Below are 12,155 nucleotides of genomic sequence, written 5' to 3' on the forward strand. Positions count from 1 at the left end.
TGAAGATTGCCAAATGCCCATTAGGAGTCTCTACATTTCAAGCAACTTTGGATGTAATTAAACCAAGAATTACAAATAAAATGGACAATGGATTGGAAGAGGCCCCAGGCTCCATCAGACTTACTAAGGAGAAAGGGCCTTCAGAGGCCAACCCAGACCTGAAGCAGCCAGGCCTCCTCCCATAAGCCAACCAGTGGTCCTCTAGCCTGGGCCTGCAGACTTTGGTGACAATCTGTCAAAGGGAGCCCCTTCCAATGCTGGCTACCCCAGTCACTGGGAAGACTCTTTCCTCATATTGAGTCTAAATCTACCTCTGTGAAAGGGGGTTGTCTGACACAACCAATTCATCACAAAGTCCGTCGACTCTTAAGCAGCCTCTTAAACACAGTTTAGAATTCTGCCATGTCTCTCCTGAAAACTGCGAGTCACCCCATCTCTAACGCTGTAGCATCTCTCATAACATCCTGATCTTTCAAGGACTCCTCCAAGTAGTGCAGCAATATGCTCGCCAGTCCTTTTGAGCGGGGGTGGGGGAAGTGTCTAAGACAGTGTGGTCTCCTCCTAGAATCTCCCCACTTACAAATCCTTATTGTTGTTTCTGTTCTGTCTCCTCCAAGTCAGAGATCATTCTATGTGGCAGAGAAGACAAAAGCAGATCCTCAGATGCACTGCTGCCTTTCCTCGGTCACCTGTAAGGGTCCCATTTCCCAAGCAGAAGCTATATCCAGCCATTCTGTGACTCTCCTCTCATTCTCCCTCAGCATCCTTATTAGTACCAGGTTACTAAGAAATTTATTCTGACAGGACCAGGTCACACTTTTATTTGATTCCTGTTACCTTCCCTTGGGTGCTTCTTCTGTACATGTGCTTTTAAAATCTAAGTTCTCAGGACATCCAAATTGTTCTTTTTTAGACAATTCTCCTCTTCCTTTCTTACCAGAATTGTTTCCTTATGGCATCAAAACATAAATTTTAAGAGCTTCTCATTCCACATTGGTGACTTCCCCTGTAAAATAGTAGGCCATAGGATCCTCCCAATCCTTTCTCTGACTCCTGTTAAATTTTTTTTCTCTCCCAATCAGAATAAAGAGTGGATACTGGAATATTTTCAATTTTCCTTTCTTCTATCTCACACAATAAAAAAGAGTGTCACTTCTCCCCAACAAAATAATCACTTCAATCCCAATCAATCAATTTCTATTTCTTGGTAAAGAGCAAGCTGAAAACAGCAATTTACCTAGGTGATCCCACCACTAAGGAAAAAAATTATCATTAGAAAAGCCAAGAAATTATTTAATGTTATCTATTGGTCAGAGAAAGGTCTAATAGATGCCCAGAAAAAGGAAGTCTTCCTTCACTATTGTTCACCACTCTGCTGACCTGCTAAGACCATTCTCAAACTCCTCATCTATTTCATCCAAGTAGCCTGGAGAATGTAAACATCTTGCTTTTATGTCTGTAGCTGCTCATCTCCTTGACTCAGTTCTTCTTTTGTGGTTCAGAATGCCATTGCATCAAGCTTCCCCTTTCATTATTCCTGGGCTCCAGAATCACAACTTCACAACGTCAATGTTTTCACCTGAAAATCTCCTCTTGTCTATGACTACTTAAGTAGTAGTCACTTAATTTGGAGAGCTGGTTATTAAAACAAGCCCCAAACTAAACCATAACAAAATCTATTTTTAGTCAGTCTAACTAAAGTTTACATAGAGCCAGTCTATTTAAAAATGAAAAAGATAATTTTAAAGACTATTAACATATGCAAAGAGATGAATATCTGGTATATTAGGCAACTCAACCACAATATTCAAGTAGTACTAAGATGATTTAAGCAGAAAGAAGTTCAAATTGCTGGAGAAGATTAAACAAACATGGGTTTCCTCCTTCCCACAGCTGCTGCCTAGTGGTTCCAACACATTGTAAACAGTGCTATATGGCACACCATAGATTGTTTGGCTGCCCTAGCACTTTTGGCAAATGGCATAACCTCAAAAGATAGAGCTAACCCAGTGATGCTGAATACTACAGCAGTTTGCCAGACAGCTCTTAAGGAAGTCTTACAGGAGCAGCCAAACCATTAGCTGCATGGTCTGGGCATGCAATCAGATAGAAGATAACCTACTTTCTCTCCCCCTCCAACCCAAGCTTTAAAAAGTATGAACATCGATTCAGAGGCATCACTTGGCCCTTTCCCAAGGGAAAAAAAACTGTAAGAGTCATCTTACTACTAGGTTTGTTTTTACTGTTGTGACTACTTTTTTTTATGCAGTTTTCCTGCACTGCTGGATTTCAACTAGTACCTCTACAGCATCCAGCAAATACTAGGAAAGTCTCAAGGAGAGTATTCAAAATCAGAAGACACATGTTCCAGTCCTAGCTGACTTGGGCAAATCCCTTTGCTACTTGCCCTGGGCCTCAGAACCTTTATCTGAAAAATCCTTCTTCCAGAATCCCCACCCCACTTATCCCATTGGAGCAAACGAAAAGCATTTATTATTACTAGACATGAGTACATCTTTCAGGCAATCAATTAAGACCTCATATTTATTGTAATGACAGAATTTAGAGTAAATCTCTAAATCTAAGTCCCTAAAGCACCCATTCCCTACCTTTCTCTTCCACAAATCACGCTCACTGGAATACAGAAGGGACAATAATACTGCCTGGTCTTGAACCCTGGTGTTCCGACTTAGCCCCATGGGACTAGGGGTAAGTCAACGATCCTATTCTGCCCTCAACAGCCTTGTATATAAAAAAAAGTAATTCGGAGTAGTTTATTTGGGGACTCTTCCATCTCCAAATACTGCTGTTGTTTTCACGGGATCAGGCAGTTTAGATTAGCTCTTTAGAACTCCAACTTACCTCTTCCTTTCATAAGAGAAAACTGAGGCCCACAGCAGATGGTTTGTCCCAGGTCATACCTGTAGCAAAGGGCAGAGCTATCCAAATCCCAGTCTTTACTACCAAGTCGTGGTAATGGAAATAAAGCAGATCAGCACTCAACAGAACAGAGATCCTGGCCCGCTCACTTAAGGGGACGGACATCTTGAGCAAATGAGGCTTGAGCTGTAAACTAGTGATTTAACACTGGTGTGATCTGTCTCAGAGGGACGTTGTCATTAAAGGAGGTAATAAACACAAAGCACCATGGAAACAGCAGGGAACCAGATTGTCCTGCTGCCCGATTCGGCCCCGTACAGACCAGAGCAGACACCAAGGAGTGCTCACAGAGCAGCTCCACCAAAGCCAGACTAATTTATCTAAGGGTCAGATGACAGATATGGGAAGTTTACATAGCATAAGTGTGGCTCACAGAGATAGGGAGAGGGCTGAGTGTTGGACTGGCCAATTTAGTAGCTATGAGCAAACTCCCTCTGCCGGTGCAAGCTGGCATCTTCTCTGGGCAAGTCCTTCTTGGGTATGCAGTAAAGTGGACACTTGGGCGTATTTACAACATTATGCAACTCCTATTTAGCCAGGCACAAGAGGGGTACAGAGAAAGTAACTAATAGTTTCAAGGACTATCCCACTTATTTTAAACTAACTTGGAAAACAGACATTATATATTAATTTTGAACATGGCTCTGATGAGGGTAACTGAATGGGCATTGACGGAGAAAGCCTAAATTACTGTATAAATCTGGAAGTTGAGCTACTCCAGGAGGCAAGCAGAGAGGAACAGAAATTATCTGGCCTTAAGGTGCCCTTTTGTTTAAATGAACACACCTCCACAGCTCCACACCAGGTAGAGATCTTCATCTGAATTCTTAGCTGAATTCTTTGCATTGACAAAACCATCATAAGCCCACAATTACTGTAGCTGGTCAGAGAGCCAGCTAATACAGTCGATTCCCCGCTAACTCCATTTAGGACATTAAACTCCTTTTTAGGGTTAGCCCACTATGGGGTCCGCCTGTCTCATGGCATCTTCTTTCTGATTACTTTTAGGGAATTTGTCTCCCCCCTTATTAACTGCTAAAACTCTTAGACTTGTTAAAAATCTTTATGCATTTGGCCCACTCTTAGCAGTGTAATAAAATCTTTGGCCCTTGATTTGGAGGATGTCTATGCTTACAATTCTTTCAAAATGATTCACAATACTGGCTGGTAACCCCAATATACGTCAACCCTAAAAGTGCTGGACTGGGGAGTCCAAAAAGATCAGAGTTCAAATCCCTCTTAAGTAGCTTTCCAGTAACGTAACCCTGGTGGGCAAGCAAGGCACAGACTTTCTTCCTTCACAACATTAATAAAACAAATGCCATAATAAATGTACAGCGTTAAGAAATAAAAATAAAATAGATCCAAAATGTTTTGCTAATCTTAAAGCACTAAAGAAATATTAGCTGCTTCTAATTTTGTTATTATTGTTGTTGTTATTATTACTAGAAAGAATACCAGATTAGGAGGAGACCTGGAATCCAGTTTTTGCTTTTACCCATTAAACAATGATGTGATGGAAAGCCAGGGCCTCAGTTTCCTATTCTGCAAAAGAAGACAGGCAAGTATTTCCTAATAATCATGAGAAAGTTCACGGAAAATGTACAAACTATTTTCAAATGCTTGAGGAGTTTCATGAGAAGGAGAAATTTGACTTCTTTTGGATACTAAGAAACAGAACCAGGAGCAATGGAAAGTGCTCACAGGGAGATTCATTCTGTCTCATACAGAGCAGAACTTTCTATTCTGCTTTTCTCTCAGCTATTCAACCAACTTGGCAGAGAGGGAGTTGTGAGTCACTGTAAGCGTTCAGTAAGAGGCTGGCAAACCACCTGTTCAGGACATTACCACGCAGATTCCGATGCTGGGTGGGAAGCTGGGATTAGACGTCCCTCCCAACCTTCCAATTCTGTGACCCCATTCTGATCTGTGTCTCCAGTTACTTCCTCACCCCGAGATCCTGGTTGGGTTCCCTCTCCTCAACCATTTGGTGGCAGCAGGCAGCATAACAGTACTAAAAATGTCATTGCCTTTTTCTTTTTTTAGAGGGAGGAGGAGAAATGAAGCTATTAAACTTAAATGAGGAAAATGCCCCAGACACAACTAATCTAGGTTTTAGCACAGCATAGGACAAAGTCTCTTGTGTTCTTTCTTGTGGACAACATGGAGAGATGTGGTTACAACAGTGGTTATTCAAAATGGCAAGCCAAATAACTAGATACAAAGGGACATCCCACCAATTCAATACTTAGGGACTAAGCTGGCGCTGTGCTACTTAACATTTTTAAGAAGAACCTGGATTAAAGATATGGTTCATCTAATGCACATTCTATACCACGCTCAAAGAAACTGGTAACAAGTAGATGCCAAATTCAAAAATAGAGGAAAAAACGTCAAGGAGCACAGGCCCCAGAGTCAGGAAGCCCTGAGGTGCAAATCTGGCCTCAGATACTTGATACTTACTAATTGTATGACGCTAAGCAAATTATTTAATCCTGACTGCCTTAAAAAAAAAAAAAATCACACTTTAGAATATGGGGCCAAATCTAGCAAGAAAAAGTTTATTGGAAATAGATGTCAAATCTCACACTTGGCTTTTAAAAATTGGAAGCAATGTACCCAGATGGCAATTTGTCTGTAAAGGATCTGAGGTCTCTAGAGGACTGCAAGCTCAAGGAATCCAGAGCTACCAAAAGCGCTCCTTGGACTAGCCAGGCCACAGGTAAGGACAGTGAGATTCTATCTGGTATAAGATTATACCTGGTGCCATGTTTTATGAAGAATACTGATAGGCCGGAGAGTCCTCAGGCCAACAGGTGAGCAGGATGGTTAAAGGCCTCAAGACAAAGCCCAAAGATTGTCTGAAGACACCAGGGCCAATTCAGCTTGGAGAAAAGTAGACTTGGGTGGGGATGGAGGGGGAAGGTAACAATTGTTTTCAAATGTTCTCCAGGCTTGCATGTACAAGGGGATGCTTTGAAGGAAGGATGCTCTAGAACTAGAGCAGCAAGTCTATGATGCCTAGCAACAGATTCTAAAGTGGAACAGAACAGGCAGGTAAAACATGAGGTGCAGGGGGCAGGCCAAACAACTCTGGCCCTAAAACTTTGTTGATACCCAGTCTGTACAAGAAAGCAAAGGAAAGATGAATCCAGCTTCACCCTATGTGCCAGAAAATGTCTCGAAGATGGGGCACAGGACCGGAGTTTGCATCAGGCTCTGCCCCTCACCCCATGTGACTTCAGGAAGGTCACCTGGCCTCGCTGCTTCCTTCATCTACAATGAGAGGGGATAGGCTAGGCCACCTCTGAGCGCTAATCATTCCCACTGATTTTTTCTGGACCTCAGAAAAGCATTCAAAAGCTCCAGAAAGGCATCCATGATCATCCGAGTTTCTCCTTTTAAAAAAAGTTTCTAATCATCACAGCAGGCAGACCTAGAATACAAAGTCTATCTTGGTGTCTGTACCCGAGTTAGGACTGTATGAACTCTTACCAAGAATCAATTGGAGAAGCCAGAGGTCCCTGCTTTCCACTGAACTAATCACGCTATAACCTAACTGGTGACTCTCTACAAATTAGACGGAAAGGCAAGGTCTGAACTGGAACCACCAAATTTCAAAGTAAAAAGGACCACAGAGAGTTACTAATTCTCATCAAACACTTCATTTTGCAGAGGCAGTTAGTTACTTGAAGCCCCAAGAGCTGACTAAGGGCAGAATCAAAATCAGAATGTAGGGGTACAGACTCTCAGGCCAATAGGGCTGGTGGGAGAAGCACCCTAAAATCAAAGTTTGGAATTCTGGAGATGATCAATAGGAACACACTGCTTACATCAAAACCTTCGTAGATAAGGGTTAGTGCTAGTTCAAAATGTTCAAGGAAACAGCTGACTAACAATGTCAGCTGGAGAATATTTTGATACCTTAAAATTGGGCCCTGGGTAGGAAGAAGGGCTTGTTAATTGACGAGCTGGATAACTGGGACACAAAAGCCCGAGAGTGCATGACAGGGCAGCCGACATTCCCTTCATAGTTAGAGAAAGTAGCTCCCACAAGGGGATTTCCAGAGCAGCTCGGCAGGGCACGGGCAGGACTTAAGAGTAGTGTCAAGCTTCCAGCTGTGAATGGCTAACAAAGCTGGGCACTAACTTTATTTAAATGTGAAAGCCCTACTCCAATTCCAGAAGGCCTTAAAGACATAAACCCCTCCTCACCAAGGCCAAGTGTCACCCTGCTAAGAGGGTGTGATTTATAAACTGACAGCACCCACAATGCCGCTTTTATACTCCAGCATTTGTTAACAATTCATCTCCCTCAACCTTCTCCCTACCATTCTAAAGAAGCTTTACTGAGCAGGATGAGGTGGAGGAAAGGAGTGGGGGAAGGCTAACTTTTGGCCAAAACACCAATATTCACCCTGACGATAATTAAATTACTGTGAATAGATGTTTAGATGAAGATTTTACAATTTCCACAAGATATATTTCTTACCATGGTTTTAAGATATATAACACTTTTAAGAATTTGTTCCATGTTTGTGATTTCTACAGTTAGGGATTAAAACAAACAAACAAACAAAAAAACTGATCTAGAATATCTATGTTGCCTGTTATTTTTCATACAACATTTAATACTAAAGAGAAGCCAGAGAGCCAGTATTTGATCTGTCTTCTGCCTCCACTAACTTTTTTTGGTCCCCATCTAAAGCAACCCCTCTCCCTATCTCTATCCAGATAATAAAACAATTTCCAACAAAGAAACCAACCAAATGTGTTGCTCCCTCCCCCCCCCAAGGCAAGTGGGGTTAAGTGACTTGTCCAGGGTCACACAGCTAATAAGTGTTAAGTTTCTGAGACCACTTTTGAACTCAGGTTCCTCCTGACTTCAGGGCTGGTGCTCTACCCACACCTAGGTGCCCCTAGGGTTTTTAGACTCTGGGTTTTTAAGGTACCCAACTCATAAAACAATCATCTTAATAAAAGCAGTTCACACTGAGATAGTTCCAAGTATTTCCACCACAGCTACCTCATGTGACAGGTACTAGGCCAACTATTACCATCCCGACTGAAAGACAAGAAACCAAGGCTCCCTCAACAAAAGCTTTCCCCAAGCCACCAAGCTTAGTGGAAAGCTTTGGATCAGGGATTCTTCACCCTTTGAGGGTCAATGATCCCTTTGAGAATCTGGTGAAGTCTAGGAGAGATTCCAAGACAACAATATAAGACTCCCAATTAAGAACCCCTGCTCCAGGAGCTCCCTTTTCCCCAAGACTTTGTAGGGCTATTTGCCTCTTTCTGTGCCTCATTTCTATCCAAAGAGCAAATGTCGCCTCCTTCATCAATCACCCCCCCCATGATCCCCACCAACCTGCCACCTTTCCAGGTAAAAGGGATCTCCTCACTTCCAAGTGCTTATAAAACTTGGTCTGGCCCACTGCTTTGTGCTCATTTCCTCTGCCTCTCTCAGCCCCCCAGCTCCATCAGACTGCAAGTTGAGAGTGAAGCCTATTTCTTAATATCGTATCCTTAGGTTCAATGACAACACCTTAATACATAAAATGAAATGAAGACAAAGAATCCAAAGCTACTGCCTCCAAATCCATTACACGCTGCTGCTGCCCACCTTTCTAACACCAGGTCTTGTGAATAGACAGTAAGACTAGGGATAGTTCTTTTATAGTCTACTCTATGACCTGCTTTTCAACATTACAGCTTTTCTTCCAAGATTATTATAAGTAGAAGAGGAAAAAGAACAGAAAAAGAAAATTCCAAAGTTTAAACTGGTCCCTATCCTAGGCAGCTCACTCTTTCTAGATGTGGCTGCCTAGCCCCATCTCCCTCTCAGCCATCTTCCTAACAGGCTGAGGGACAGTAAGGGTAGATAGAGGGTCAGCAGTACATCTACCTTTTTGACCATTGTTGTTTCCGTGGCCTCCAACTTTGCCTTCTTAGTGTCAGGTCCATCTTCCATTCCTGGGTTGACTTTGGGGACTTTGGTTTTCTCCCTAAAAAATGACACAAGCCATAGAATCTCAGAAATGGAAGGACCTTTGGGGTCCCTAGTTTGACTGCCCCCTCCTCCCAAACTGGTTTCTCAACCATGTGGCCTCTGGGCCTCTTTGAAGGGCATCCTGAAAAAAGGGACCTGGATGTTACCTTCAGTCTGATGACCTTTTAAGGCAGGAGAGCTGACCAAAGGAACTCGCCCAAGTTCTCTCCTCCTGGAGCCTCTAGCACGGGCATCCGAGAGAATGCGGCACCAACACTGCAGTTAAAAGACAGGACCTGCAGTTTTTCAGGGCTCCTATACTCCCATGGCCACAGAGCTCACAGGACTCAAACATGTCTGTTTGAAATAGGACCTGGTACTCCATTTCTAAGTGCTAAAAAGGAGCACGGCTCCCACTTCATGGGCACTTCAGAGCTCCCCTTGATGACTTTTTACTCTTCACAGAAAACGAAGCTGCTGGGATCCCGGACTTATAAATGGAAGGGGCCACTGACATCTAGTCCAGCCTCCTCATGTCACGGATGAGAGAATCAGTGACATATTCCAACCTATCCTCTCCTCCAGAGCACTTCACAATCATCCTCATGTTCTTGTATTTTTCTAAATCTTTCTATACTTTCTCCTTAGACGATCCCCCTTCCCCCACATTGGGATGGAGCATACTGGAAGTATTTTCCTACGAACCCAATTCCTGTGTCTCCACAGGGGAGTCAGAAAGACCTGGACTAACTCCTTCCTTAGACGCCTCCTCTCTGCGTGAGGATGTGAACCTCCGGGTCTTTCTATACAATGTGTCCATAGCCCTGACCTGGCAGGCTTACATGAGGCAGGACACAGAGCGCTGGGAGTAGCCACTGCTGGAGGTGACCAGCCAATATCTCTTCTGGCCATCCTTGTCCCTGGCTCTTCTGGTTATGCCATTTCCACCGAGGACCTTCTCATTAGGAAAAGAACAATGCAGCCTGCTTAGGTCGACGACAAAGCCCAATCAAATAATCATCAAACATATATATACCCACACACTACAGTGCACACAGTGCTGTACTAGGCTCTATGGGAGGAGGAGCTGGATATTCTTGCCCTTTACAAGATTTTAACTGATCGAAATAATGTTGGCTCACAGAGAATATAATTAATTGAAACCAAGGAAATAGTTAGTGGTCACACTCAAAAAAATGAGGTATACTTGGATCGTTTTGGCCTGAGGTGTGAAGTCCAGATTCTTCATTCCTTGCAAATCAGTAGAAGCACTGTTTTTTCAGGCACTTATATGCATTAAACCTCTAAATGCATTAAAATGATGTCTTCATTTGCTCTGGAGTAGCAAAATTTCCAAGCCTAGAACACAGAGATCCCTCAGTTGCTACAGTTACAGTTACAGGCCTTGGTAATTCTCAGTTCACAGTCTGTATGCCAGAGCAAAGTCTCCTTCTAAGGAGAATGAATAGCAAGATTTGGAAAAGAATGATCTAAGAGCACAAGTTGCTCTTAAGGTTGTGAAGTGATTGGTGGAGAGGATGAATTAAATCACAGACATGTTGAAATATGTTACTCAATTATCTCAATGCTAAAAGCAGGGGCAGGAAGGGCTGTCAGTCCTTCTTATGCAATTCCATTTCATTTTCAGGATGCTGTGAACTCCTCTCCTCTCCCAGCACTTACTCCACAAACTCATGCTCTCCCAGATTAGCAAACATGTATCCATGGTAGCCAAAAACATCTCCGGTAAAGAACTTGATGCTATTTTTGTAACAGATCTGATCAATTTTAACCAAGACATCTCGGGAACAGCAAGTCAGACATACCTAGAGAAAAAGAAAGACGCGGGGCATGAGTTTTGGCAATCAACGATTTACCTTACTGACATTTAACTATCCTAAAGAACAGGCTCTGCAGACATGTTTAAGACCAGTTTCAAACTGGTAAGACAGGTTCTCAGAATGCCACTTTAAGACAACAAGAAAAATGGCAGGTTTCAGTGTTCAGAAATGTTCATTAAGATACAATTTCATTCTACTGATCCCAAATGGGGTTTAGACAGCACAAAACACTGAACAATCTGAGCTCCCTCAACAAGATGAGTTCTATTCCTTTGTCTATAAATACTTTAACAAGCCATCTTTTAGATCATTTTCCCTTTGGGCACAAGCATCGTCAATAAATGAAGCAGTCCCATAGCAGGATAACTAAATTAGAAAAAAGGGGGAGAACGAGGACAAGGAAGAGGGTACAAAGAATTCTCTCTCTAAACATCTTCTAATCATGCCCAATGTGTGCCAAAAGTGTGACGTCACTGCCAAGTAGCCAACATGATCAATCTTGGGCTGCAATAAAGGCATATGTCAATTATAGACTGAAGAGAATCATGAAGATCATGAAAGACTCAAATCAAGGTATGCGAGAAGGCTTTCTTCCAATTTTGAATGGTTGCTAACCTACAGTCAGGCTCAAAACCACTTTTCAAAAGTGACCATGGAGGTCATCAATTTATATTAGAACTTGGCATTTTTTCTGTCCTTTGGGTTGATATTAGGAAAACAGAAATAAAACAAAGCCCTGCTGGGATTTCCACAAAATCTGGTGTGAAATGTTAGCTGCGTTAATGGTCAACAGGAAAGGTTTCAAACCAAGTGACTTTCACACAGACTCAGTGATTCATTCAAAGAATAATCATTGTGTCTCTGAGACTGCCAGCTGTATTCCACTAAATCAAAGAGCTGGCCATGATATATTTTAGTACTTAAACCAGAAACAAATCAAAGATAAGAAATTCAGCTTCCAAAGACTACATATTTTTTTTTGGGCAGAGTTTTAAACTTATTTTGTATGTGTTTTGAACGCCTATGGCGTTAAGGAAAAGCTTAAGGACTCCTGGAAATCATGTATTAAATGCATAAAATAACTAGAAGCCAATTTACTTTAAATGCAGTTCTCAAAATATACTTTAAAAACAAGTTCACATGGATATAATATCAGTCCTGGAGTCAGGAGGATTTGAGTTCAAATCTGCCTCAAACTTGACAGTTACTAGTCTGGCCAAAAACAAAAACAAAAACCCAAACAACAGAAACAAAAACACAACAAAAAACCAAGTTCATAGACCCCACATTAAGAAATGTGAAGGGAATGTGAAAGGAAAAAAAATGACAAATGTTATTTTAATTTTTTGAGTCCATATTCTCTCTACCACAATCCTAGTTTGTAA

The 12,155-nt window shown here is 42.2% G+C and overlaps 1 protein-coding gene across 1 annotated transcript in view; it reads right to left on the reverse strand.

Annotated features, from left to right (window-relative positions):
- The window catches only part of SAE1 (SUMO1 activating enzyme subunit 1), a 52,103-nt gene that overhangs the window by 23,620 nt on the left and 16,328 nt on the right, over nucleotides 1-12,155 (reverse strand). The window contains exons 4-5 of the mRNA XM_051989297.1: nucleotides 10,613-10,755; nucleotides 8,846-8,945 (exon numbers count right to left, since the gene is read on the reverse strand). Of these exons, the coding sequence (XP_051845257.1) occupies nucleotides 8,846-8,945; nucleotides 10,613-10,755 (243 nt within the window). The remainder of the gene's footprint in view (nucleotides 1-8,845; nucleotides 8,946-10,612; nucleotides 10,756-12,155) is intronic.

The sequence above is a fragment of the Antechinus flavipes genome, chromosome 3 (genome assembly GCF_016432865.1).
Source record: "Antechinus flavipes isolate AdamAnt ecotype Samford, QLD, Australia chromosome 3, AdamAnt_v2, whole genome shotgun sequence".
Lineage (NCBI taxonomy): Eukaryota > Metazoa > Chordata > Mammalia > Dasyuromorphia > Dasyuridae > Antechinus > Antechinus flavipes.